Raw genomic sequence first — 27,338 nt, forward strand, 5'->3', positions numbered from 1 at the left:
CATATGGGAAAATATGTGTACAGCTACAAGGGCTAAAAAGGTAATTTTACAAAAGCGCAAGGGCTTTGGTTGGCAGAGCAGGTCACAACCCCCGCATTATACACAGGCTTCATTAGACCAGAATGCACCTGAGTTGAGGACACGCAAGGGAGTGGCACAGTCTGTCAAACAGGAAGCCATTTCAATTCAAGTTTGATTCGACCTTGCTCCACATTCTGCAATTTGATACTGACTTCTTGGACAGCATGCCCATCCTTGAATTTTATAACGCTGTCCTTTGTAAAGCAATTGTCCGGAGTTGCCATCACTTGATGAATGATTGTGCCTTGTTCAAAGTGCTGCAACTGGGCCAATTCAGCAGCATCACTTAATGGAAGAAGGTCTATTTGTGCATTTCCCATCTTATCATCCGTGAAGACGTCCTTGTCCAGCACAAACTGCCAAAGTAAAAACGCATTGAAGCACGCACAGCCCCACTACACAAATAGACTTACATGAAAGCGCACAACCATGTACAGTATCAATCTACTTGAAGTCACCATAAGCAATAGGTGTGTAAGATAACAACAGAACAGATTCAGGATTGCAACCTCAGTACACACAAACTGTAAATCTTCCAAAACTAATACACCCTCAATATCATGCAATAAAAATGAGAGAAAGCTATATAAATGAATTACAGGGGATTCATTAAATTCAATGCATTTCTTCATCATTCTGGTCTGCAGTCCAACAGGTGGTCACTATCCAGAAGTCCATATGGGTTCAGCATGCTAGAGATGCATCTTGATCCCATCGTTAATGGGAGTAGCAACCCTTTTTCTAGATACATGGACGGTTTCCTTACGACTGTTGCACCATCCGCCCCAGAATGAAGTATAAATGTTACAAACATCAGGTCACCATTTGGCTGCAAATCCACACAAACCTCTCCACTAGCTTGATGGTTAAAGGATTAGACTATGTCAAAACCATGAGCACAAAACTCTGATGACATGGTTGCCCATTTTAGACTAAACGACCAGCATCTATGGTTAAAAACGAGTAACATGTGTTACCTGACCTCCAAGCTAGATTTCAGCTTTCTATGCTTAACTCCATCTCATGAATGTGCACCATCAACTCATTCAACAAGTACTGCCAGTTATGTGATCATCTATGTACCAATGACAAGTGTGATGCATAATACTGCTTCTAATATAATACTATAACATTGTCCCCATACTGAAACTGTAATATATAATTATTGGAATTATCCATGCATTTGTTAGAGGCTTATGAAATTTTCTTCTATGGTGATTGTCTTCCATAGAGATTGTCTAACAAATAGAAATCCAACTAAAGAAATTTTCTTCAACCATCCAGTACAGCTTGTATCAAGAAGATCAAGAATAATATTAGCTTTGTTACAACCCTCAGTTAAAATTGCACAATGGATGTGCATAGAAATGCCTAGGAAGCTCACAACTCTCCAACTTTCTGTAGGGATGTGATCAGCAAAACCACATCATGAAGAATGAAGGGATGTTCAAACACAATTAATTTGACTATAAACATGACATGTGTCCAACAGGGTTGCCAACATGGCAGTCTTACATGACATACTGATGTGACGGCTGGCTAATTGACTAATTAATTGTTTCGTGCATTCTTTTTCAGCTTTAAAGCTGTGATTTGCTTCTTAAAGCTGATATTTGTGTTTAAGCTACACGTACCAAGTTGGAAAGAAGGAACAACATAAAGAGGGGTGGGCAATGCTATCTCCAAGCAAGTATCAACTGGTCAACACCAGCTGCTCTAGCAGTAGCACTGCTGTTGGAGCATTCTCGCTGCCGTTTACAGCTGATTTGCTGCATATTCTGTTAGCATTCCATGTATTCATGTATGCCATCTGATGGAGATGGAGGAGCTTAATTGTTTGTGCATTAAATTTCACTGTTCCAGCCTGATTGCATTTATTGCAGCCTGTTCACACCATTCCTGGAAGCATAAATTATTGACATATGGCAGGCAGGTGGCAGCATTTCTGCAGCAGTTGGCTACATTCATTGCACGTTGGACCAGTGGCTGCATTAAATGCTGATTGGCAGCATTTCGCCTGTGCTTTGAAGTACCACTGTCAACATACCATGTTTATTGCATTTCAATAGCATTAAATGTTGAATCAACCATAGAAGAATTACAACTACATGTGAGAAATGCATAAACCTCCTCTACCAAGTTGGCTAAAGCATCACCATCTATTGATTTGCTGGTTGATGCCTCTTGAAAAGCCAAACTGGAGTCTTTCTTATTCTCCTTGGTCAATCTTTTTCAACACTCACATCAATATAGTGACCAAACTTCTTGCAATAATGACATTTCCCTTTTGTTTAGACTTACCCAAGTCTTGGGTGGCCTTGTTTAATGGCTGACCAACATCAACTTTTGCTGATTTTGTGCATTTTGCCTAGCTTTACCCTTGCCTTTAAACACACCTAAATACCTAAACACAAGTAACATTCTTTTGAGTCTGCTCCTCTTGCAACAAGAGGCCTTCCAACTCCAAAAAAGTAAGGGATTGTTGTCCCCTCCCCCCCAAATGACAACATCAAAGAGGTGTGAAAACCAAGATATGACTCTGGAAGAGAGTTTAGTGTGATGTTTACCAATTCAACATCCTAAATAATCTCATTAACATTGAGCAGCTACTCATGCAAATCCTATATATGAGTAAGATGATCCATCATGCTATCACCCTCATCCATATTTACATTTGCCAACTCTCTACAAAGATAGGAGATCCAGGCCTTACTGCGGACAATAAGCATACGCTCAAGTATGTCCCATACTAATTTTGAGGTCTTGCAAGACCTAATATGCGAAACAATGGTCCTTTTTACTAACAACCCTATCAAGGAGAATGCCTGAGCATCCTTCAAATCCCTTTTCCTCTGATCCTCCATAGAAGGGAAAAGAGCAACAACAACACCATACCAGCAACTTGTCCTCGAGTGTGACGTTGAGGTATCTGAGGTGCAAGATCACTGCAAGTCACCTGTAACATAGTTCCATAAGTCCTTCGCAACAAAAAGATTGCAGACCATAAAACTCCACAACGAGTAGTTGGAGCCATCAAGCTTCGTCCTCTTAAGTGAGGACACCAAGGATACTGCTATAATCGTTGTTCCCTTGACATACCATGCTATTAGGAATCAACAAAAATTTGCACCCAGATACTTCAATGCTGAAGTATAGTGTGTATACTCCTCAAAGCAACAAAAATCCCTCAAGATTATCAAACGAGTACCAAACTGTTACACAAATGCCAAAGTGTGTAAAATATCACGTGAATTAGCAAAATCAACCATAGGAATAACAACAATGCATTGCTGTACACTATTGTAATACATCTATCTACAACCGGTCCATAGTGTAAACATGCTAACTAGAAAGATGACTAGATAGAAATCATGTTGCTTAGGTAGGTGGACTAATTAATAATTAATGTCCAACTATAAAGTATAACTAGAATGATATGCTGATGTAGGTACCAACTAGGTCAATGATATGAATGCACAAATGATCATCTAGGTATATGATTGTCAACTCGTGTTGAGCTTGACATCTCAACACTCCCACCCTCATCAAGCTCAACTCCATTATATGCACTCAAGTAAGCTTCAAAAGCATTGAAGCTTTTTTGCCCCTAAGGCCTTAGTGAAGATATCTAGAAGTCTCAATTTTCCTCTCCTTGACTCCTAGTTCCTCTCCCATGATACCACCACCTTCACTACATATTAAGAGAGTCATCAAGCTTCCTCTCTAACAACATCAACATTCCAACAAAACTATAGGGATCATCTTCTACCCTATAGCTATCAACTTACTTAGTGATGATTAGTATTTTCGCTTGACTTCTTGCTCCTAGTCTTACTTCTAATCTAGTTAAGAGTATGGTGGCTAAGACAACATTGTTTTGAACTTTGCTTGCTGGTCTAGCATCTGACTTTTGTTCCAGTGGGAGCTACTACTTGACACTTGGATGTACTATAGAGCATTTGGCTATACAGTTGAGCTTGAGCTTATTACAACGAGACAGTGAGAGCCATTGTGACATGTACATGCTCTCTTAATACTCATTGGATGCAGTTACCCTATTGTGGGTTGATTTGATCCTTTGTCTTGGACCTGATACTTATGTCTATCAGAGTGTTGTCAGTGGTATTTATATTCTTTTGTGCCTTGCTTTGTGGGTTATGAGTCTAGCATTTCTCTTCATTTACCTTGAGATCTACCTTGTGCATGATGTCTATGCTACATGATGGGAGACCAAGAGATTCTTATTGTCTTAACTTTTTTCTCATGACACAACCTTCCATAGTTGAGAGGGTGATTGTTAACGAACCAAAATCGAATCCTCTTATTTTTCTCCTCTTCTTCTCCCATGAATAACAAATCATTATTACTATTAAATATGGTCATTCCTTTTCAAATGAGGCACTATCAGATCAACATCCATCTGATGTTACTCCATGGTTGCTTGGAAGAAGTAGCAAGGCATCAAGCATGACCCAATGCATTTTCCTTTGCAAAATTCCAAATTTTTTTGAACTAAAGCCATCAATTGAAGTTGTTGGAAAACCTTTATGTTTGTCCTCTTCTTCTACATCTTTGACTGTCGATGAAATCTCATCTTCTTTTAAGGTCATGGAAATGACAACTTCCTCTTCACAAGTAATCCTTTGAAAAGGGTCAGAATTGCTCCACCATTACAATTCTTGAGATCAGAGCAAGATGAATGAGGAATTGCAAAAATTTTCAAAAACCCCCAAATTTAAAAAACTTGGGTTTTTGTATTTTTTTCTCAAATTTGCATAAAATAGCAAGTAGGGCTGAGAAAATGGCAAGGCTAAGAAAATGTCAAGCAAGGCTGAGAGAGGCTATGTGTGCAAAGTTATGTCCAAGATTGCATATGGAACTGCATGCAAGCTGAAAACAACAACACCTCTTGCAAAACAACAACTTCTCTTCCTCGGGGTAAATATTGGCTAGCTGCAACAAGATCTTGACAAAGCAGCACCAGTTGTGACGGTGGCTATTTGGGATCCACACATAGAAGCTATTCTGATACCAAATGTTGGAAATGGAGGAAGAAAGGGAGAGTGAATATAGGACAATGAGCAAGAGTGGACAGCAATTCCACACTCAAAAGATGCAAGTGTTAGAATGATAGAATGAAAGTACAGTAGGTCTTAAGTAAGTTAGACCTATCCCTAACTAGCTAGAGTTCATTCAAATACAGAACTACCACTAGAAGTGGTGACACAACTACATTAATAAGTTGTGCTCAAACTTCAAACCAACTAACTAAAACATTGGGCATTGCACATAGATTGGCAAATTTTAACACCACATTGACCACGATTACAAAGTACGTCTTTGCATATCTCCATGAGATGAATGGCACTGCCCTTGCTTCTTCTTCAAAGGAGCCTTGTCTTGTGGATAGCACTGTCTTCTCATATACCCTACCATGTGATTAGATACAAGATCTTCATGACAAAGAAGGTACATTCACCATTAATGAAAATTCTTCAATGCCTTTATGTCCTTGAGTTGGACTTCAACCTTCAAGTTGTACATGGCCTTACACAAATGGAGATTTGCATAATCTTTGCACACGAGACAATTACAATGGAGATATCACAAGTAGAGTTGTTCTACAGTCCAACACATAGAACTTCTATTCTAAGCTTTCCCTTCCAAATTTTAAAAAAGATCAATGGTATAGCTTACAAATTGAATCTATCAAATCAACCTTAAAAGCAATACATTTATCAAATCCAAAATGGATTCTTCAAGCAATGGAACACATGGTTTAATTTGATGTAACATGAAGAACCTTACGAGAGTGAGCAAAGCACAAGACAGAACCATCAAGGTAGTAAGCCGTTCATTTTGCTAAGTGACATGAACATCGAGATGTTACTAATCACAAAGAGATCCTTTGAATTTTTAAAAATGTATTTTTGAAAGAAGAGATTGAGAAAATCCAAGAGGATTCACAATGCTTTTTATACAAGTCTTGTATGACTTTTAAAGATGAGGTGTCTAAAGATGTTCCACATGAGAGATGAAGGCATAGAATGAAGATCTCCTTTTGGGGTGTATCTTGATACATAAGCAAAGAAAGATTAGTGATAAGCCTATCCATCAATATCGTATGAAATTCAAGAACTATTCATCGATTGATGGAAAGTGGATGAAAAAAGGCTTGTGCAACAAGGGCAAGGTTTAAAGTCTTGCATTGCTCAAGAGAAAGGTTCTTCTAATCCTTACTATTGACAAATAATAGAAAAGTTCTTTTTGTTGATTTTTGATTTACCAGAAATTTGTTTTGAAAGGAATGATTGATAGGAAAATTAGAAACTAATTGTGGTTGTTGAAAGCAAGAAAATAATTATACTAATTATGTCTATGGCTTGAGCAACCAGATGGGAATAAGGCATGATGCCATCCCCGAAGCCGCTTCAATTACTCTTCACCCAGAGTATTTATACACTACCTTATGCGGCCGACCACCGCTTAGCTACATGGTTCTATATAACAAGAATATGCTAAATGCTCCATTTGATTGATAAGAGGTCTCGGAAGATAATAAAGAGAAACTCTAAGTGTATAGAGAATATTATGCTAGACATACAAAGAGCCTATAATTAACAATTATATTCGTTTTAAGTATGTGATTCAAGCAAGTAATTCTCCCAAAGCAACTTTATAATCTTATACTAAGGGCTACCATTACATATGCTTAAAGACTTCTATTATCATGTAACTAGTCACATGGACATTTTGCACTATGGGATGGATTCATAGTAGCTAGCACTCTCTAAACCATGTCCAAAATTTAATTAGCTCTCCAACTTGGTGTGATTTCTAAAGTTTCTCATATCGGTCTTAGCTAGAAAAGCTTTCTACTTGTATATATATAATATGAGATTATAAGCAATGCTAAGATAATGTTCATTAATCTCTATAAATCATAGTCTTCCATGTACTTGTTTGTTGTGTTTGCTTTCTCTTATTGAAAGACAATTTGAAACAATTGAATTTTTATAGAAAGAAAAAAAGAGAAGAAAAAAGGGAAGAGGGGTATGATGTATGTTACCAACTTAAGTAAAATTGTGATCAATAAGTGCATAGTTGTGCATAAAATTGCCTCAGAAGCTAACAAGTCTCAAACTTTATGTAGGGATATGATCTGCAGAAATAGATCAAGATGGAAAATGTGTCCAAAGACAATTAATGACTACAAACATAACAAGTGTCGCATAGGGTTGTGACATGCTATTGTTGTGCTTTATCTGATGACTTACTATTATTTGCACTGTTTTCGTCATGGCACAAATGGGCAGGAGATCTGGGTTAGGTTAGATCGGCTGAACCAATTCAATACATGTGCATTTGCAACTGAGATCAAGTTTTAAACTTTTTCTACGAAGGTTATCTGCAGAAACAGATCGTGAAGACAGAAAGCACATTCAAAAACTATCAATGACTGTAAATATCACGTGCGTCAAACAGGGTTGCTGACATGCTATTGTTCTGCTTTCATCAAACCTGATGCCTAACTATTGTTCGTAGTGTTCTCATCTTGGGACATATCACAAAAGATCCAAATCATGTTAGATAGGCAGAACCGATTTGATACATGTGTATTTGCAACTAAGATCATGTATCAGATCTTATGGATCAAATATTGCTAGTGAATGGCAAAATCGCCACCTACTTGTACTTTCACGTATCTTGGATTCATGGAACAAAGAAGTAAATATATATTGTAAGGGATGCAAATATTTTTTGGAGCACTGTTGTGTTGATGTACTTCAGTATTTGTGCAGGAGCGCTCTAGTCCCCCCTAGTCTTTTATTTAAATATTAAATCTGTTTGTATTATTTTTCTGAAGGCTGGTTTCCATCATATTTGAGTATGATACACATAAGAAAAGCAGACCTAATTGCCTTTGATCTGTTCATTATTTTGCCCCTTCTACACTGGAACAACTCAATGTGACAAAATACATCTGCATATGCAGTTTAAAAACTGCTCTTTGATTATAGCTTTGAAAGTGCCATTCTCTAGATTAATTCTAAGTTGACTTTCTAGTAGTTCCGTTACCCAGTCAGTATGTGTGAGAATATAAATAGGCATTAAATGTTGGCACACCCATGACAGAAAACTTGCAACCCTTGCATAGATAGCAGGAATAAAATCAAAAAAATTTCACTGCAAATTCTTCTGAAACATTTCCATTTGTTTGATGTGATGGAAAGTTTCTTCTTTTCAAGTGCCAACCTGAGTACTCACCAATTTTACTGGAGCTAGTGGATCTGGTATAGCAAGTGTGAGCTGCTCATTCCACTCTGGATTCAAGTTGCGCTTTATCACACGTGTCTTCACAGTCTGCATTCAGCAAAAAGAAAAACGTGGCTATCGTTCAGCATGCTTGAATGCCCATAATAGAATTTGGAGTTGTGTAACCCTGATAAGCCTCATTTCTTGCATCTCAGAAATCCTAAGAACAGAAACATGGTTAAAACAGACATGCTCTAGTTCACGCTACACATTTCATATTGATTTAAACAAGTCTAGATATAATCCAGCTTAAAAACAAACTGCTAGTACTAGAAACACTAGAGACCAATACAAATTGCAAACAAAAATCCCTATGCCTCATAATTCAACCAACAGCAAGAGGGGATAGTGGGGGAGGAATCGAAGACCAAGGAACACCAATGGGTAACCAAGAAGGAAGGGGTCGAGCTGATGGTGTGGGGATTAGGCAATGACAAAGAACGCCATCGATGGGAGCATCAGAGGCTGAAGCATTATCAAAGATAACATCCCTATTCACATCAATCTTTCGTGTCAATGGGTCATAGAGCATGTACGCCGCAGGGTGCCTGTTGAGACTTCAAACTCTCAACTGCTCATATGTATGTGTGTGTGACCGACATTACCTACACTATGTCCGGTAGTACTCGTGTGGGACATTAAATAAGTTGATGTTGACCTAACCACGGTTAGTCATGGTTAGTGGTAACCTAGTTGTACTATCTCTTTCATGTTAGTAGAGATTTGAATAATGAAGATGAATGAGATGAGCTAACTGCTCACTCTTTGGCTCCACTCTATCTCTCTTATCTTTGAACATGGTATCAGAGCCAACATGAATGGGCTCTCTGGAGAATGACATCGAAGGAGTCTGGATCTGGAGCTTGAAGATAAAAGTCTTTGCTAAAGAAGAAAGGCTACCATTGTTCTTGTCAAGGTATGCATCAAGGTTTATGCTTTGTGCTTGTGCAAGAGCTTGTTGTGGCTTGTTTGGGAGCTTCATAAGGCTTCATTGAGCACTTGTGAGTGGCCATTTGACATCAAAGACATCAGATCTGAAAAACCGTCATTAAAGGAGACTATGCCTGTAGATGTTTTTTTGCAAAAGCCATATCTTGCTACAAAAATGGATTTTGGAGAAACGGGCCCAAAAATACAGGACCATTTCGATGTGGTCTACAACTTTGCAGAAGAAAATTTTTTCAAATTCTTCACAGATTTCAAGATATTTAGCACAAACATGTGCAGACTGGCTGTTTACTACAATAAACAACAGGTGGTTCTAGGACACTAGTGGCTTTCATCCTAACAATATATATGCCCTTATTCTCATGCATTTGAGCATGGTTCTGGAGTGTCAAATGCTCAGCTTTGGAAGGTTTTAACAAGCTGAAAATCTGTCCTGAACTATGGACAGCAAACATCTATTACTTCTTGAAGCAATCTATGACATTGGATAATATATGTGGACCCTGATTATAGGCATATGTATGTTGGATGTTGTATGAACTGAAAAGAGCATTGAATGCTGATGTTTAGAGCTGAAAATCAACTGCATTGACATGATTATTGGCTGTACATGAGCAGTACAATAGTTATATAACATTGGTTCTGAAGATAAGGCATATATGAATGTCGGTATGATCATGTCTTGGTCTCTACATGTGTTGGCATATGTATGCTATGATTCGGAAAGCTTTTGAGCTTGGATTGTCGTTGTTTTGGCTGCGTATTGGCTGATTGTTATCAACCAGGAAGATATTTGGCATTTGTACTTGATGTACATGTACTACAGTGTGCCCGAAAGGTCATGTATAGACTCCCGCATATAGTGGGAAATGTCTAGGATGTTTTGGGGCATGTTTGACACATAAATATCTCTGTTTTGACTGAAAAAAGACTGCTGGTCATTTATTGGTTGCTAATTGCAGACTGTATGTTTCTCTACTGTCAATAAGATTGAATGTACACAGGGTATGCAGCAACTACATGCTCTATGAACTGCTTGATGTACCTACATGCTGTGCCACTTGATTGTGGATGTATCTGACATATTTGTGGGCTGAAATACTGTGATTTCAACAAGGATTTTGTTACAAGAAACTGTCATAAAAGTTGAAGGCTGAAATCGGTCAATAAGACATCTTGGTTTGCAGGAAGTCAAGCATTATATTAAAAACTGTCTGTTGCAATATGGCAAATGCTCAAGGCACTGATAACATCACCCAAATTGTTGGTGATAAGCTTGATAACAAGAACTTCGCACTATGAAAGTTCAGGATGCAAAATTTTTTGATTGGCAGAGGATATTGGGATTTATGCATGAGGACTGAAGCTGAACTCGAATTACCTAAACGGAATCCAACACAAGATCGGCGAAGAGCTCACCAACAGTGGTCGGAAAGAGCTAGCAAAGTACTACATTGGTTCTCTTTGTGCATTTTTGATTCAATGGCTATACAAATTACCAATTGTCATTTCTCGAAAGATGCTTGGGATACACTCATGAAAAATTATGGTAATGTCACGCATGCAAGGAAGATACAGCTTAAGCAATAATTTAATAATATGTCTAGAAATGACAAGAGCATTCAAGCATGCACGACGAAGATAAAGACCATAGCCGACTAGCTGGCTACTATTGGGTCTAGTGTTTCATAGGATGATATGATTGCAGTGACATTGAATGGGCTTAGCAAGGAGTACAAGGCATTTGATACTTCTATTTCTGTAAGAGCAGAATCCCCTGATTGGAATGAACTACTTGTATTACTGCTACATGAAGAAGTAAAGCTTGATCTTAACATAGGTTCCAATTCGTCTCAAGATAGAGATATTGTTCTCTACTCTAGCTAGCGTGGTAGAGGTGGTAGAGACCGTGGTTCTTTTTGAGGTCCAGCAACAAAACGCATGGAATAGCTCGAATATGCAAGGCCAACGAGAATCTGGTAGTTTTAGAGGCAAGGGGAGATCACCTAGAGGCAAAGGTAATGAATCCTGGCAATCAAATGAGCACTCTAACAGGGACAAAGACTATCATTATTATGGCAAATACAGACATATTACCAAAGATTGTCATAAGAAGCAAGTAAATATGGAAACAAAAGACAGACAACATGGAAATTATGCATCTTCCAATGGTGATCAGGATGATCAGGGAGACAAGTTGTTTGCTATGCAACATGTATCAAAGAATATGCCTAAGCAAGGCACAGATGAGAAATGATACATAGATTCAATGAACTCTAATCATATGATACCCCACAGAGAATGGTTTGATAAGTTAGCTGCAAGTTCTCATGGATATGTCTACACTAAGGATGATACCCAACATGATATTCGGCATACAAGGGTGGTCCCATTGCTTATGCCTGACGGCAAGAAAAAAAGTCTACATGATATGCTTCATGTACCATCAATCACTAAAAATCTTTTTATCGATTGGACAGATGGCAGAGCAAAATTACAAGTCAAATTCAATAAGGATGGATGCTTTATTGAGGAATATGATAATGGCTGCAAATTGATAGCTAAAGGCAAAAGGGATAGCAAAATGTTTACCTTGGATGCATCTATTCCGGAATTGAAAGCAACCATGTTTGCCCATGACGATGGAATTGTATGGAATGTTGAAATTTAACATAGACGTATTGGCCATGTAAATGTTCAAAAGCTGAAATCTATGCAACAAAAAAGGTTGTACTTGGATTACCTAAGTTCAAATACAATGATCTTGGACACGTATGCTCTGCTTGTCAGTTCAGGAAACAAGCAAGGTTTCCTTTTATAAGACATGTAAGGAACAATTCTCGTCCATTCCAATTAGTGCACTCAAATGTATGGGGTCCGTTTCATAATCATAGTTACACGAAACAACCCCTAATCAAGTCCGAAACTCTGAAACTTTTGATGATCCTGGCGAAACGCGTTTCGACAGATGAAACATTTCAGCCTTCCCATTTCAGCGCCACATGGTGTTTTAGGCAAGGTCCAAAATGTTTCGCGAGACGTTTTGAGACAAGACGGTCAAATTTTGGCAATACATTTCTTTTTGTTAAATTTGATGGATGGAACATTTTACATAGCATTCTATGTCACTAACGAAATGTTTCGTTCTGACCTTTAATGTTAATGTTTCAACTTTTTTTTTTTAAGTTTTTTTTCGTTTCATATTATTCTTCCCGTATGAAGACGGTTGTGCGCGTACTCCACGCTTGCCATGAAGTCGACCAATGTAATGAACTCTGAAGCAACAGATTGGAATCTCTCTCTTTTAAGTCGCTAATGCCAAATAGGAAAAAATGACCCTCTCTCCTATTTCTCTCTCTGACTTCACATTTACCTCATCAACAATGAATCGAATGATGTCTTTGCACCGTGTTGTAACCAAATCCAATAAATGACCCCAGCCGAGTGGCCCACACAGTGCAAAGGCTGCAACAAAGAATCTTCTCTCTCTCTCTCTCTCTCTCTCTCTCTCTCTCTCTCTCTCTCTCTCTCTCTCTCTCTCTCAGTAATACTTGATAGTGGACACTCACTCTCTATTATAATGATTTTAATAACAAATAACATCTCTCTCTCTCTGACATGAACCACCAAACACACTCTCTGTCTCTAGCTTTATTCTTATGCCAAGTCTAATTACTCATGAATGTTGAGTCATTATGTATATGACAAGTCACAGAACTCTCTCTCTCTCTCTCTCTCTCTCTCTCTCTCTCTCTCTCTCTCTCTCAAGCCTCTCAAGGACCTATACCTTGAACCTTATCTTGATTCCTATACCTATAAATATGTGCACTAAGCATCAAGTGAACTCATCTCACTCAAGGACCAAACCACAAGTCACTTCGATTCAGCCTAAGCCTCAAACATTCACATCTCGCACACACATTCAGCTCCAACTTCAGCACACTTCAGCAAGCCTCCAAGTTCAACACATTTCAATTTAGCTTAAACCTCATACACTCATGCGTCTCCCTTTCTCCCTCCCTCCCTCTCTCTTTTCCAAAAGTGAAATCTCAACACAATCTCTTATCCTATAATCTCTCTCTCTCTCTCTCTCTCTCTCTCTCTCTCTCTCTCTCTCTCTTTGTTACCTCATAATAAGGTCTCAAACCATGGAAGCCCAACTAAATGAAACCCCGAGAGAGAAAGAGATGACCCAAAGTGACTATTGGTGGTAGCAAGTTAGCATCGTTGGGTCCTACAATAGCAAGGCAGGTGGAGCAAGACGCTTTGAGCGTCGCTTTTGTGGCATCAAAAGAGGTGGAGGTGCTAATCAAGTGATGGCGCATCTCCTTAATGTCCTTGGCCATGGTATCAAAGGTTGCGACAAGATACCACCAGAGAATCGTGCTCGCATAGCAAGGGATGTCAAGATGTATCCTGAAACTAGGCCCCCAAAGGACACTCACATCATCCGAGTATCAATGCCTTCAACTACAACTGCCACTAGTGAAAGTCAAGCTCGTGAGAGCGGAGCAAATCAATCTACCACTTTTCCTACGATTGCAACAAGCAGCAGAACACAAGGTACATCATCCATCCCTCCTGGAAAACAAGGCAATTTGTTCACTGCATGGCACCCACAAAGGAAGGCTCAAGTAGATGCAGCTATCGCACGTTTTTTTTACTCATGTGGAATTCCATTTAATGTGGCACAATCTCCTTTTTTTAAGGGGATGGTTTCTGACATAGCCCAGTTTGGCCCTTCCTACCAACCTACCTCCTATGATGCACTACGTGAGAAACTTCTACAAGAGAAAGTGACCAACGTAAAGGCTGCCATCACACCAATTAAACAACAGTGAGATACCTATGGGGTGAGTCTCATAGGTGATGGTTGGTCTGACATACGCAACCATTCCTAGGAAGGTGTCCTTCCTGCATGTCGTAGCAAGCCTCTATATATAAAATCCACGAAGTGTGGTACCCGGCAAAAGACAACTCCTGTCTTATGTGAGATGTGGGCTAAGGCTATTGAGTATGTTGGACCCAAGAATGTAATTCAATTTGTCTTTGATGGAGAGGTGACAAATAGGGTTGCACGTGCCTTACTAGAGCAACAGTATCCCCATATCACATGGAGTCCATGTATGGCCCATTGTCTTAATCATTTATTGAAAGACATTGGAGCATTAGCATGGATCAAGAGTACAATTGTTACAAGCAAGGAAATCATTTATTTTGTCACTCACCATCATTTCTCTCTAGCCTTGTATAGGCAATTTGCTAAAAAGGAGCTAATAAAATATTCGAAGACCAAGTTTGCCTATAATTTCCTTACGCTTCTTCAGCTATACAACATGAGGGCAGCTTTAAAACAAATGGTCGCTAGTCCATCTTGGGCATCATGGTCTACTTCAAAGTCAGCTTTGGGCCAGTTGTGCTACACAACGATAACCCAAGATAAGTATTGGAAGGAAGCAAAGCAATTGCTTCTTCTATGCTTACCCATGGTAAATCTCTTGCAGCAAGTGGATGGTGATGTACCATATATCAGTAAAGTATACGAAGCAATGGATCGTCTCATTGAAAACATCCATGCTCTTAATCTTGCTCCACCCAAGAAACAAGAAATTGAGGAGCTTGCAGTCAATAGATGAAACCAATACTACTCAGCACTTCATTGTGTTGCTTACAATTTGGATCCAAAGTTCCAACACAAGGGAAAGCAACTCCAGTCGGATGCTGAAGTAACTCGAGGCTAGAATACCACACTTCAGAAATTGGTGGCAAGTCTTGAGGAACGTCGAGAAATCAAATTTCAACTCGCTAACTACCACAACAAAGAAGGCATGTTTGGCTGGCCTAATGCACAACGTGATAGGTAATTTACAAAATTACTTGGTTTTTCAATTTATATAAAGTTTTAATACAGCTTTTCTAACTAAACATTATTTTGGACTGTTGTAGATTCCATGTAGGTGCAGTTACATGGTGGGAAAACTATGGAGCTGATTCTCCAGAGCTGCAAAACTTGGTTATCAAAATCTTAAGCCAAGTTTGTGCATCTTCTACACTTGAAAGACTTTGGAGCACATTTAGTCATATACACACCAAGAAGAGAAACAAGCTAGGCACTCAGAAGGCTAATGATTTAGTCTCTGTTAATGCAAACTTGCATTTGCTAACAAGATGAAATCCGATTATACTCGTGATCTTTATATTGGATTTCATAAAGATGAAAATAATCCAGGTTCCATGCAAGAAGCTGAACATGAAGAGGAGGAGGACGCTGATGAAGAGAATCAAGATAATGAAATTAATGAGAATGACGAAGAAGAAGAGATTCTAGATGAGATGGATGTTTGATGTATTTGTATTTTCTTGTTGCTTCTTCTTGACATGTCATTTGTATTTCGCTTTTAGTTCTTGATGTTTAAACTCAGCCTTTATATCTTTGATCTTTTGTAAGTTTGGTCTTCCCTTCGTTATAAATTTAGAAAAATGCTTATTGGGCTAAAGCAATGGTTACTATTGTTTGTGTGCTAAATAGAACTCCTACAACCGGAATTCATGATGTAACTCCCTATGAGAAGCTATATGGACACAAGCTCGACATTAGGCATCTTAAAGTGTTTGGCTACATTGCTTACATTCATATTCCTAATGAAAAGAGAAAGAAAGTGGATCCAAAAGCTATCAAAAGTGTTTTTCTAGGTTATGTGAAACCAGCCTTCCTTCTTGGAATGGGTGGTGATAACCTAATTTAAGAGTTAATTACAACAATAAATAAATACACATAAAATGAAATACACACTTTACCATAACATTCTTGGACAATAGACACCCTGTTGGCCCCAAAATTGACACCCCTTGCAGTATTTCTTTAGCTTTCATTCAATTGGAAGGAGTACAACTTGAGATTCTTCAATCTCCTCCTGCTAACCAATTGCTCTTGCTGTCATAAATGTCCAATAAGCCTTTTGGGTCATTTGCCCCTTGTTTCACCCAGGACTTCTTCTCCAATTTGACCCTTGGCTGGCCAAATGCTGCCCCAAATCAATTAGGGATGGGCTGACTCCTGAAATCCCTTGATAATCTTCAATTATCAATTGCTAATTTCGATCCCTTGAGCCTTCAACGGTCCCTTGAGCCTTCAATTTCTGGCTCGGATCCCAAGGTGGCTGCTAAACCCTAATTTCTGCTGTAAATTAGGGTTTACTGCAGAAATTACAGATCAGCCCACCAAAAATGGCTGAGATCTCCGAATAGCTGAGAATTGCTGAGAATGGCTGAACATAGGCTGAAAGAGATGAGAGAATGCTGTAGAGAGAGAAAATTCTAAGATTTGTCGCGAAGAACTGATCAAAATCAGTTGCTGCCCTGCTGTACCAGCCCCAAACGGATGCACCAACAACAATAGGAGCATCAGAGACTGTGATCTTCAAGAGAAAGAGCATCAGCATCAATTGTCAGCTTCCCAAGGTCAAAAATATGCAATCTCCATCACCAAAATGGTCTCCCATGGCTGGGAAATGGCCCCAAAAGCTGACAGCAACAGTCCAACACCTCTTCCCAACAGCTCCAAAATGAAAAAACGAGATTTCCCTCTCCCTTCAGCCCTATTTAGCCTTTCCCCCACTTGCATGGGAAAGTTTTGCCAAGTGGCAGCTTTCTTAATCCATTTTCAGCAATTTCCAACCATTTAATTAATTTTCAGAATTAATTAATTCTAAAAATTAATTCAACCCTTAATCCATGCCCAACAAATTGACCTTGCCCATCCAAAAATTAATTGGCTAGGCCATTTGCAACGCAAAGTGGTCCCATGCATTAATTGACCCTTGGACAAGCATTAATCAATTAATTAATGCCTAGTCCCTATTGTCACCACTGACACTTAATGGCCAATTAATGGTCCTAGGGGTAAACTAACACCAAAATTCACCTAGAATCTAACAAGTGTAACTTGTTTCAACTTTTGCCTTTGACACCCATCTTTTTCACAAGGTCCTTCGGCCTTCAACTGTAAAAAAATAGCTTGCACCTCACATATGTAACACATGGGCATCTTTTAATTACACATTTGATTAATCCTTTAATCAAATGTCAATTAAACATAAGCAAATCATCAACTTTTCACGTCCTCGTAACATTATGCACAAGACAGGAAGGCTTACAAATGTTATGTGCCATCCACTCATGAGATCTTGATCAACAGAGATGTAGTTTTTGATGAGTTGGCTTCATGGTATAGTAATCCTTCTGCAATGGTTTCGATAAGGGGTCCTACAAGTGATGCTTCATCTACAATTAGTCCTTGGATAGGACGACTACGTAATTGTACTCCTATATCCAGTGACATGGATATGTCAATGAGGGGGAGATTGGATAAAGAAAAGAAAAAGATGTTTAATGATGTGACTGATCCACTTACAACAAGATATGAGTTACTTGGCAGTGACAGTTTGGGCAGTGAGTTGGAAATACCTTCAGTTATGACGCCTGGTGTAAGGCATAGCAGGTATGTGCCACCTCATGAGAAGTAAGCTTAGAGTGAATTGCAATTAAGAAGGTCTGAAATAGTCAAAAGATCAATTGACAAGTTAGCATATAGTGGATATTCAACCCGTCATTACTTACATAACTAGAGTAACACGTTTCAAAGAACCTACAAAGTTTGATGATGGAGTTGCATATGAGAATTGGTGTGCTGCCATGGATGAAGAATATGTAGCACTGGCTGAAAATGAAACATGGGATTTGGTCAAGTTGCCTGAAGGCAAAATACCCATTGCCTGCAAATGAATCTACAAAGTAAAATGCAAGTCAGATGGTTCACTAAAACGATATAAAGCCAAGCTGGTTGCAAAGGGATATGCATAGCAATACGGCTTGGATTATGAAGAGACTTTCAGTCCAATTGCCAAGATGGTAACAGTGAGAACGATCATTGCATTGGTAGCCTCTATGGGCCGGAAATTATGATAGATGGATGTTAAAAATGCTTTTTTGAATGGTAAATTACTTGAAGAAGTATCTATGAAGCATCTTGAAGGCTATATTCCATCCTAATTTTCCAACATATGTGCGTAAGCTTAAAAAAACTTTATATGGACTGAAACAAGCACCGAGCATGGAATGCTCGAATAAGCAGTTATTTACAACAGTCTGGATTTCAAATAGCTCATGTAGATCATAATCTATTCACGAAGAAGACAAATCATGGTTATGTTTTTTGGGTGGTTTGTATAGATGATCTTATCATCACTCGAGATAATGATCAAGGGATTGCTGAAATTAAATCATTGCTACACGCTAAATTTAAAGTTAAAGATCTTAGAGAGCTGAAGTATTTTCTTGGAATTGAAGTTATACCTACACTGCAGGGTATATGGCTGTTGCAAAAACAATATGCTCATGATATGTTGCAAAAGTATGGCATTACGGAATATAAAGCTTCGAAGACACCTTTGGATCAAAATGTCAAGCTAGCAATTGATGTTGGGACTGAAATAGAGAATGTAACTATGTATAGATAGATGATGGGTAGCTTGATCTACCTTACTATCACTCATCCAGACTTGAGTTATGTAGTAGGGCTGATCAGTTAATTCATGCAGAAGCCTCGTAAGCCATATCTAGATGCAATCAGGAGAATTATGCGATACGTGAAGAGTACTGTGGATTATGGGCTGTTTTATAAGTATGGAAAATCCCTTGACTTAACATGTTACACTGATGCTGATTGGGTTAGTTGTGCCTATGACAAGAGGTCAACCAATGGTTATGCATTTGGTTTGGGCAGCAATATGATCGACTCGAGTAGAAAGAAACAACTTACTGTTGCTTTGTCTAGCACGAAAGTAAAATACAAGGGTACAGCATTAGCGGCATGTGAAGCAGTTTGGTTGATGAAACTACTAAATGACTTGGGGATACAGTTGGACAGCAAAGTCAAATTGCATTGTGATAATCTCAACAATGTGATGTTAGCTAGCAATCCCATTTATCATGCTAGATCCAAACATATCAAGGTTAATTACCATTTCATTAGAGAAATGATACTCACAAGGCAGATTGACTTGTTACATGTGAAGATCAAAGACCAGGTAGTAGATAACTTTACCAAATCACTTAGTAAAGAGAAGTTTATCTACTTTAGACAACTACTTGGAGTTCAACAGTTACATGGAGCTTGAGGGGGAGTATTGAGACTTCAAGCTCAACTGCTCATATATATGTATGTGTGACTGACATTACCTACAACTGTATCCAGTTGTACTCATGTGTGGGACATTAAATAAGTCGGTATTGACCTAACCACAATAAGTCATGGTTAGTCGTAACCTAGTTGTACTATCTCTTTAATGTTAATCCAAATTTGAATAATAAAGATGAATGAAATGAGCTGATTACTCACTCTTTGGCTCCACTCCCTCTCTCTCATCTTTGAATAGTGCCGAAATGGCATTTTCTCATTGTCGTTTCAATCTCAAACAATTATTCCGATTCAAGGCTCCCAAAACGCTATTTCAGGATACTATGCAACTAAGATGCTCTGGTCTCCTCTACTAATCCAATTGCCTCTTGTTGTCAAGAATGACCAACAAGCCTCCAAACCAATTTACCCCTTAGTTTGCTTGGGGATCGACCTTTACCCTTCAACCCCAAATCTTATATTGGTTAACTGGCCTCTTGAATCTCCCTAAAATTCCTCAATTTCAACTACTAGAATTCAAGTCCTAAGCCCTCAATTTTGAGCTCGCATCCCAAGGTGGTTGTAAAAACTCTAGTTTTTGCTATAAATTAGGCTTTGCAATAGTAGAGATTGATTGAAATCTCTCTCTCTCATGGCTCAAACTGCTAGAAAATGCTAAGATAACTTGAGAGAGAGCTAGAGGATGAGAGAAAATGCTATAGAGAGAAATATCAAAGTTTCATCACAAGAAACACTAAAAAGCTACTACTGCAACTACTCAAACAGCCATGGAAGCTATCATCTGCTTAGGACCACCAAAAAGACTATTGCCCCCTTTTATATGCTGTCATTTGCACCAAAAGAACCTTAGGTTACTGTCACTTGCTCCTAGAGAGCTCCAAACTACAGACACATACTATAGGATCGATCCTTGCTAGCTGCAAATCACATTAGTAACCTCTTCTTGCTTTGTAACAGCCTCCTCTCTCACAATGGCTAGAATAGACTTCTGTCAATCCCTAAAAACGTTTTTTCCACTTGCATGAGCAAGTTTTGCCAAGTGATAGTCTTCTAATCCCATTTTCCATCATTATTAAACTTATTAAATTAATTTGTAAAATATTAATTCTAAAATTTAATTTAATAACTATTTTAGTGCTCAAAAATTTAATTTCACTAACCAATAATTAAATTTACTAGACCAAATTTTCTTCCAAGTATCCCTAAACAATCATTAGCTCTTAGACCGATATTAATTAATTAATTAATGCCTAGTCTCTAATGTCACCACCAACATTAGTGGCCAATAAATTGATCTAGGTCAAAATCTAGCATCGAGTACTATCTAGTACCTGTCAAGCATAACTTATTACAATTTTTACCTTTGGTTCCAACTAATATCTCAGATCTTAGGTCCCACACTGTGAAATAATTAACTTAAGCCTCACATGTGCAAGTAACATTAGCACATTTGATTAACTTTTAATCAAATGCTAAGCAAAGCAATAAATTTTATATCCTTGGAACTATGAGCTATAACCAACGAACACTTGTTTCTTGGAAGCCAGCTCAAATTTATCCCTCTTCTTCTTTAGAATGTGATCATAAGCATCATACCCAAACACCCTAAAATAAGAAACATTCAGCTTTTAAGTAAAGTAAGCCTCAAAAGGTGTTATACCAACCATGTTTCAATGTAAAGTATCGATTAAAGATGTAGACAGTAGTGACCATTACTTCAACCCATAGACACTGAGGTGTCTGCCAATGCTCCATCACAGTCTGTGCCATCTCGATCACACTATCATTCTTTCACTCCAATATGTCATTCTCTCAAGGGATATTCGTGTTGGCAAATTCCTAATGTATGCCACAATCTACATAAACCGAGTTAAGCTCATGGGAGACAAAACTCCCCTCCCTTGTTGGAACATAGGGTCTTGAGTTTCTTGCCAAACCTATTCTTCTCAAAGATCAACCAATCCTTGAAATGTAAGAATACTTCTAACTTCAGCTTCAAGAAATACGTCCATATCATCCTACTAAAATCATCAACAATTAGCATAAAATACAAACTTCCCTTAAGGAACTCCGTCCTCATCAGTCCACGTAAGTTCGTCAAAACAAGCTCCAAGGGCTCATTAGCCCTCCGTGAAGTCTTGTTAGGAATAGCATCTCTATGCTGCTTACAATGAATGCAAGATACACATGGCAAGTGGCTCACCCCAATCTCTTACAATCCCTGCGCAAGCTCACCATAAGCTACCTTCCAAGATACTCTTAGTTGAGATGCTGAACCGAGCATACCAAAGCTCACTTTGAGTTTATGTAGAAAGAAAAAGAGACGAAAAGACAGAAAAAGACTACATGTTGTAGACTCCATTTTCCTTATGTCCTGCACAAAGAACCTATCGAGACACTCTATCAAGAACTTAAAAGAAATCCTTATCAAACTCGATTGTCAAACCAAAAGCACAAACCTTGCTCACTGAAAGTAGATGATATCCTAGACCCGATACATAGAGCACCTCTAATGTGAGGGCACTGCCTTGCCCATCCGAAATAAGCTACATACCACCTTTGCCTTTGATCAAGACCAAAGAACTATCACCTATGAGAATTAACCCATGCATCAAACTCACACACGTAAAAGAAGAAGTCATGGCAAAAAGTGCAACTATCCACAATCCACTCACAAGACTATGGGACCATCATCGCTACATCAATAACCATCAAAGAAACATCCTCTATCACCTCCAAATGGAGAAAAGTGACTCGATAAAGAAGCAGGCACCGCTGCTCAATCCTTTGTAGTCTTCCCCTTCTTGGTATCCTTATCCTTGTTGGGGCAATATTTCTTCCAATGACCTATCTTGCCATAAATGTGGCCAATAGACTCCTTGGCTTTGTCCTATTTGGACTTCTTGTCTTTCTTCTTATTCTTCTTCTTTCCCTCTATTGGAAAGACTCACTTATCAAAGCCTCTAACTTAGGAGCATTCTAACATTTGAGTTGTTTATCTTGGTCCAAGGCCATTAGAACCAACTCCTCCCACTTAAGGGTCTCAATCTACCCTAAAGCAATCAAGGCAGAATAAAATGCATTGAACGGGAGCAATAACTGAGAGAGAAGAGTTATCGCCATGTCCTCCGAGATAATCACCTTTCTTGCCTTTTGGATCTACATCTACAATTGCCAAAGCTTATTGACATACTCCCACATAGAAGAAAACTTATTAGGAAAGCCCTCATCTGAACCTCCAGAGACATCCGCAATGATAGCTAGAGTACAAGAGAAAAAGAGGAAAGAACCAATCTCTACCTTCATCAACTCAACTTTCTTATCAACTAAAAACTTAGAGACATCACAAACTATAGGACAGTCTATAGCCTCGATCACGAGCTACGCCAAATCATAGGACTCTAGTATAGCAAGCATCATTATACACCAAAATATGGTAATTCTTCCCATCAAGCTTCTGATCTAAAGAAAGAATCGGTAGCATGAGGACCTTATGATCCATAATTGCTTAAGACTCCGCATCAAGTTCACTAGACATTGTCAATGGGATAACCTACATAAAAACAAAGGCAATCCCCTTTGACTTACCACATGATACCATTACCTACAAAGGCTTCCTCCACTCATCCTCAAAGAGATTCACTTGCTACATGCAATGAAAACTTAAAATCTGCTCCAAAATACTTAAAATGCAACCTTTTCTCCTTCACCAACAGCAAAAACCAACAAAAAACAACTTCACTCCGTCCGTACGCTTCAACTGTTTGCCTCAACCTCTAAATGCTGAAAACACAAACTTTGGTTATGAAGAATCCTCCCAATCAAATTTACCCATGATCAATTAGTCCTTCTACATTGCTTCAATACCATGTCAAAGTGCAACAAATGTAAAAGCATTTGGAATGACAAGTGAGATGGACAGACAAGAAAGCAACTATAAATAGTTGGAAAAAATGCAATAAAATAAGTAGGGCAGCCAGCAAACTAGCCAACTTGCAGGAAAAAACTGCCATTAAACAATAAATGTAACCAATAGACATGAAATAATCTTAATAATGATAACTAGCTATTGTATGCCACGTAGCACTATCCTTGCCTGGTAAAAGGTACCCGTGCATGGTGACTCCTAAAAATACCAAAAAAACTAACAAGAAAATGCGTAAATGTACCCTAGAAAACCAATTGTACCAACTGTAGCGTAAGAATGCTAGTCCAAGGGATGACTAATCTCTAACAATTCTCATCTTTCCTCAACAATTTCCAACAAAATCAGCCATTGGAGGTGGAGATTTGACTAATCTTTGACAACCACCTCAAGAAGCGTGCTTAGAAATCGAAGGCCTAGAGACTTGAATCTTAGTCAATTAAACTTGGAGCAATTTCAAGAGATTCAAGTGACCATCCAATTAGCAAACATTTGGGGCTGAATTTATCACCCAAGGAACATAATTGAAAGCCAATCCCCAAGCAAAGCAAGGGACAAATTGGTTTCAAGGCTTACTAGTCATTTATAACAACAAGAGGCAATTGGAGAGTGAAGGAGATTTAGGGAATCTCATTGTTTTTCATCTAGATGGCAATTCAAGATAAAGAAATACAAGGAGTGCCAATTTTGGGGCCAACAAGCTCTCCATTGTCCAAGATTTAAGTGGTAACATTTGCATTTTCAATTTGTGTAAATTTTATGCTTGATGTACTTGTTGATTAATCAAGTCATTACCAACCTCTCCAAGAAGGAAGACTAGTTGCAACTACTACCTATTCATGGTTCATTCAACCCTCTTGTAACTTTACGACATCATTCACATCTGTGTCATACTCCAAATTAGCAAGCGACCTGTTTGTAGGTGTGGCAAGCTGTTATCCAACTAAGTGACTTGTTTTCTACCTACATTTTGGACTGAGTCAACTATGTCTTACATCACCTTCATCAACCCAATTCGCATTCTGCCACTACAATAGGTCATGATCAGATTTTGCACAATTTTCATCAGCTTTTCAATCATATTCCTACTCAACTAGGCCTCAACTACTGTATGACATCACCCTCAAATCCAATTGGTTGCATCTACACCAGATTTGGTGGTATTGCTGCACTCATGTGCCAAATGTGGAGAATGATACTCTCTAGCACTTTCTTTCATCCCACTCCTATGAGAATCAATGGTTGTTGGACATATCTGCCCCTTAAGCATCATATCTATATCACCTTCATTATTCATTCATATTAAACATTCATTTATTCATTAGGTTCCAATTCCTCCTTGTTTTTTGTTTTTATTTGAGATATTGTATTTTAATTGTATTTCCACATTCTATGTTTTCTCTATGCAAACCCTAGCATACCTTCACACCTAGAAAACTAAGAAAATACATTGGATAGCCCAAAAGAAACTCGAACAAGTCAAAAGGAGTCCAAAATGCAGCCTTTGAAATAGACTCCCATGCAATCTAAATTTGGTGATCAATGGACTCCAAATCTAGATTACAAAAAATCAACGAGTGTGTTAGTTGATCAAGTAGCTCATCTATGTATGGCAAGGAAAACTTATTTGGTGCTCTATAATCTACATGTAGACACAAGCTCCTATCCTTTTTTACCAACAACCAAACAAGCTAGAACTAGTTCCAAACCTAAATCAATCTCCACTCTAAACAATCCTCAATTTGAGCTCAAAGTTCTTGGAGCGCCCTCTTGATCATCTAGTATTATGCCTTCGAAGGAGGTTCCACTCCTCCAACTACCTCGATCCTAAAACCCCCCTTCAATTGAGATGGGGCCAACTCTAAGACTCTTGAGGTAACTCATCCAAGAAAAGGGTCAAACTCCCCCAATGATCCAAAGCTTGTCTCATTAACATCTCCATGCTATGAAGAAGAAGAAGAAGAAAACTCCTCAAGCTCATGCACATACACCATCATAGCATGCCCACCCTTCCCAACTACCACTTTTCTTAGAGATGAGAAATAAACACCATGCGTCACTAAGCTTGAGCCACCAAGGGTGCAAGAGTGTCATAAAAGGTCTTTACCACCTACCAAGACCGATCCCTAACAAGGATGATTGCCCTAAAATCACATCAACGTTGAGGAAAGAGCCACCTTGAGGGTTTCCCAATGTTTGTCGATTTGCTATGCACAATTTCATTTTCCACTACTTGATACTTGCAATGAGGCAATACCAACCTCTCTTTAACTTTTGTGAGGATTTTTGTAATATAATCATCTACCCCAATTTCACGAATAGCCTTTCAATTTTTTTATTTTTGGCATGCACTTGCCATTTGTATTTCACTCCAACAATTGTTTCCTCAATTGTAGCAATCGATTCATGCCTCACAGTTCTTCTAGCTTCATTAATAACTTTTTCTTTCCACCATTGTTTCTTGTAGCTCCCTTTCAAGTTCTACATTCTAGACCTATCGGCTTTGGGTAATATTTGACAAGTTTTACATACATTCTCCTTCTCTTGATGTATTTTTTTCGACTTCAAGATGTTTTACTTCTTGGCCTGAAGTAGTCGCTACAAAATGAGGTAAATCCATGATTTCAATTGGCCAACCTTTGTGCGTAGCCTAGGAATCATACATTTTCCCACATACATACTTCAGAGGGATGTCTAGATATTGCCTTTTAGCTTAAACCTTTTGATCTCTAAAACAAGCAATACCTTGTTACCTTTTTCCCCTGCTGCTACGTGGTGGCTTCACCTTTTTCGAGGTTTCCAGCATAGCAATGTGCAATCATACCCAAAACATGGAATACTAAAAACTGTGCGTGCTTTGTGCACACATGCACACATACATTGACCTTTAGCACCAAAAATTATAAGAAAATAAGTGTTTCAATGGAGAGGCCTCTATCTCCAACTTCGATAAACTACTACATCTTTCATCCACTGTCATTAGTCTATAATCTATTTGTGACCCTTGTACCCTGTCGCACATATTAAAAACTGCACAAAAATGTGTCCATTTCATGCCAGGCCGACCACTTTGGCTTTGTATGAGATGATTCCAAGCATGTAGAGGCGGGCAGAAAAGGTCGCCATATGCAAGAGCGCATTTCTATTATGTTGTAGTAAAGAATGGACTCAAGGCAGTAACAATACAAATTACATACGGTTTTTAGAAACCACTAAACAAGCCTGTCCCCGCACACATGATAAACATAAGGAAGTTCCTTGCTGGGTATTTGATGCGGTGTGTAAAAGAAATTTGTTTTAACACAATGTCCCGAAGGATCTTGATGATACACAGATCAACTTCTAAAAATGGGGAGAATAAGAAAAAGATGATGATGATGAAGGCGAGGGGATCCGCTTACATGTCCTCCGAGGGTGAGTTTGACATATGGATCACTCGTGAATACATCTCGGACAGCCAAGTTCTTCCCTCTGATCACGTTAACCTTCAAGACAGCCTTGATTTCCATGGCAAGGGCGCTTCAGACGATATGCAGGTCGTGCCTTTCCCTGTTCAAAGAATCGTCACAGAGAGAGAGAGAGAGAGCAAGCCATTGCTTGGCATACGCCTGCAGTCGTCTTTTTAGGTATCCATCCAGACCTCACTGCTGGACTGTTCAGTTCCTTTTCGGAACCGGTCATTCGACTGTGACAGCGCGCTCCTTTTCAAATTGTAGCCGCGTTTGACGAGAGTCGCACACCTCGGTCCTCTGGGCCTGGGCCCACAGGTGATGGCCCGGGCGTTCAGCGTTAACACCGAGCGGCGAGCGGCTAGGTAATCGAGACCGGAGTAGCCGCGTTTGATGAGAATCCCGCACCTCTGGTCCCGCA

General features: G+C 38.8%; 1 protein-coding gene and 1 pseudogene across 1 annotated transcript; one reads left to right on the forward strand and one right to left on the reverse strand.

Moving 5' to 3' along the window:
* On the reverse strand, positions 1-27,338 carry LOC148027281 (GTPase activating protein 1-like). The gene is made up of 3 exons (XM_087691860.1): positions 26,870-27,338; positions 8,350-8,445; positions 1-437 (listed from the first exon to the last, which is right to left on the reverse strand). The coding sequence occupies exons 1-3, from the start codon at positions 26,975-26,977 to the stop codon at positions 165-167; spliced, it is 477 nt and encodes a 158-aa protein (XP_087547986.1). The 5' UTR covers positions 26,978-27,338; the 3' UTR covers positions 1-164.
* Positions 14,043-15,690, forward strand: LOC148027282 (uncharacterized; annotated as a pseudogene).

The sequence above is a fragment of the Lygodium microphyllum genome, chromosome 13, assembly GCF_053477565.2.
Source record: "Lygodium microphyllum isolate KBCC chromosome 13, Lygodium_microphyllum_v1.1.10, whole genome shotgun sequence".
Classification (NCBI taxonomy): Eukaryota; Viridiplantae; Streptophyta; class Polypodiopsida; order Schizaeales; family Lygodiaceae; genus Lygodium; species Lygodium microphyllum.

What these genes read in the sequence shown, in the direction of transcription:
- LOC148027281 (XM_087691860.1), bottom strand. Translation starts at nt 26,977, where the DNA reads ATGGAAATCAAGGCTGTCTTGAAGGTTAACGTGATCAGAGGGAAGAAC. An exon ending in AACTCACCCTCGGAGGACAT is followed by an intron (nt 8,446 to 26,869) that starts GTAAGCGGATCC and finishes TGCTGAATGCAG; the next exon opens with ACTGTGAAGACACGTGTGAT. An exon ending in CACTAGCTCCAGTAAAATTG is followed by an intron (nt 438 to 8,349) that starts GTGAGTACTCAG and finishes TTACTTTGGCAG; the next exon opens with TTTGTGCTGGACAAGGACGT.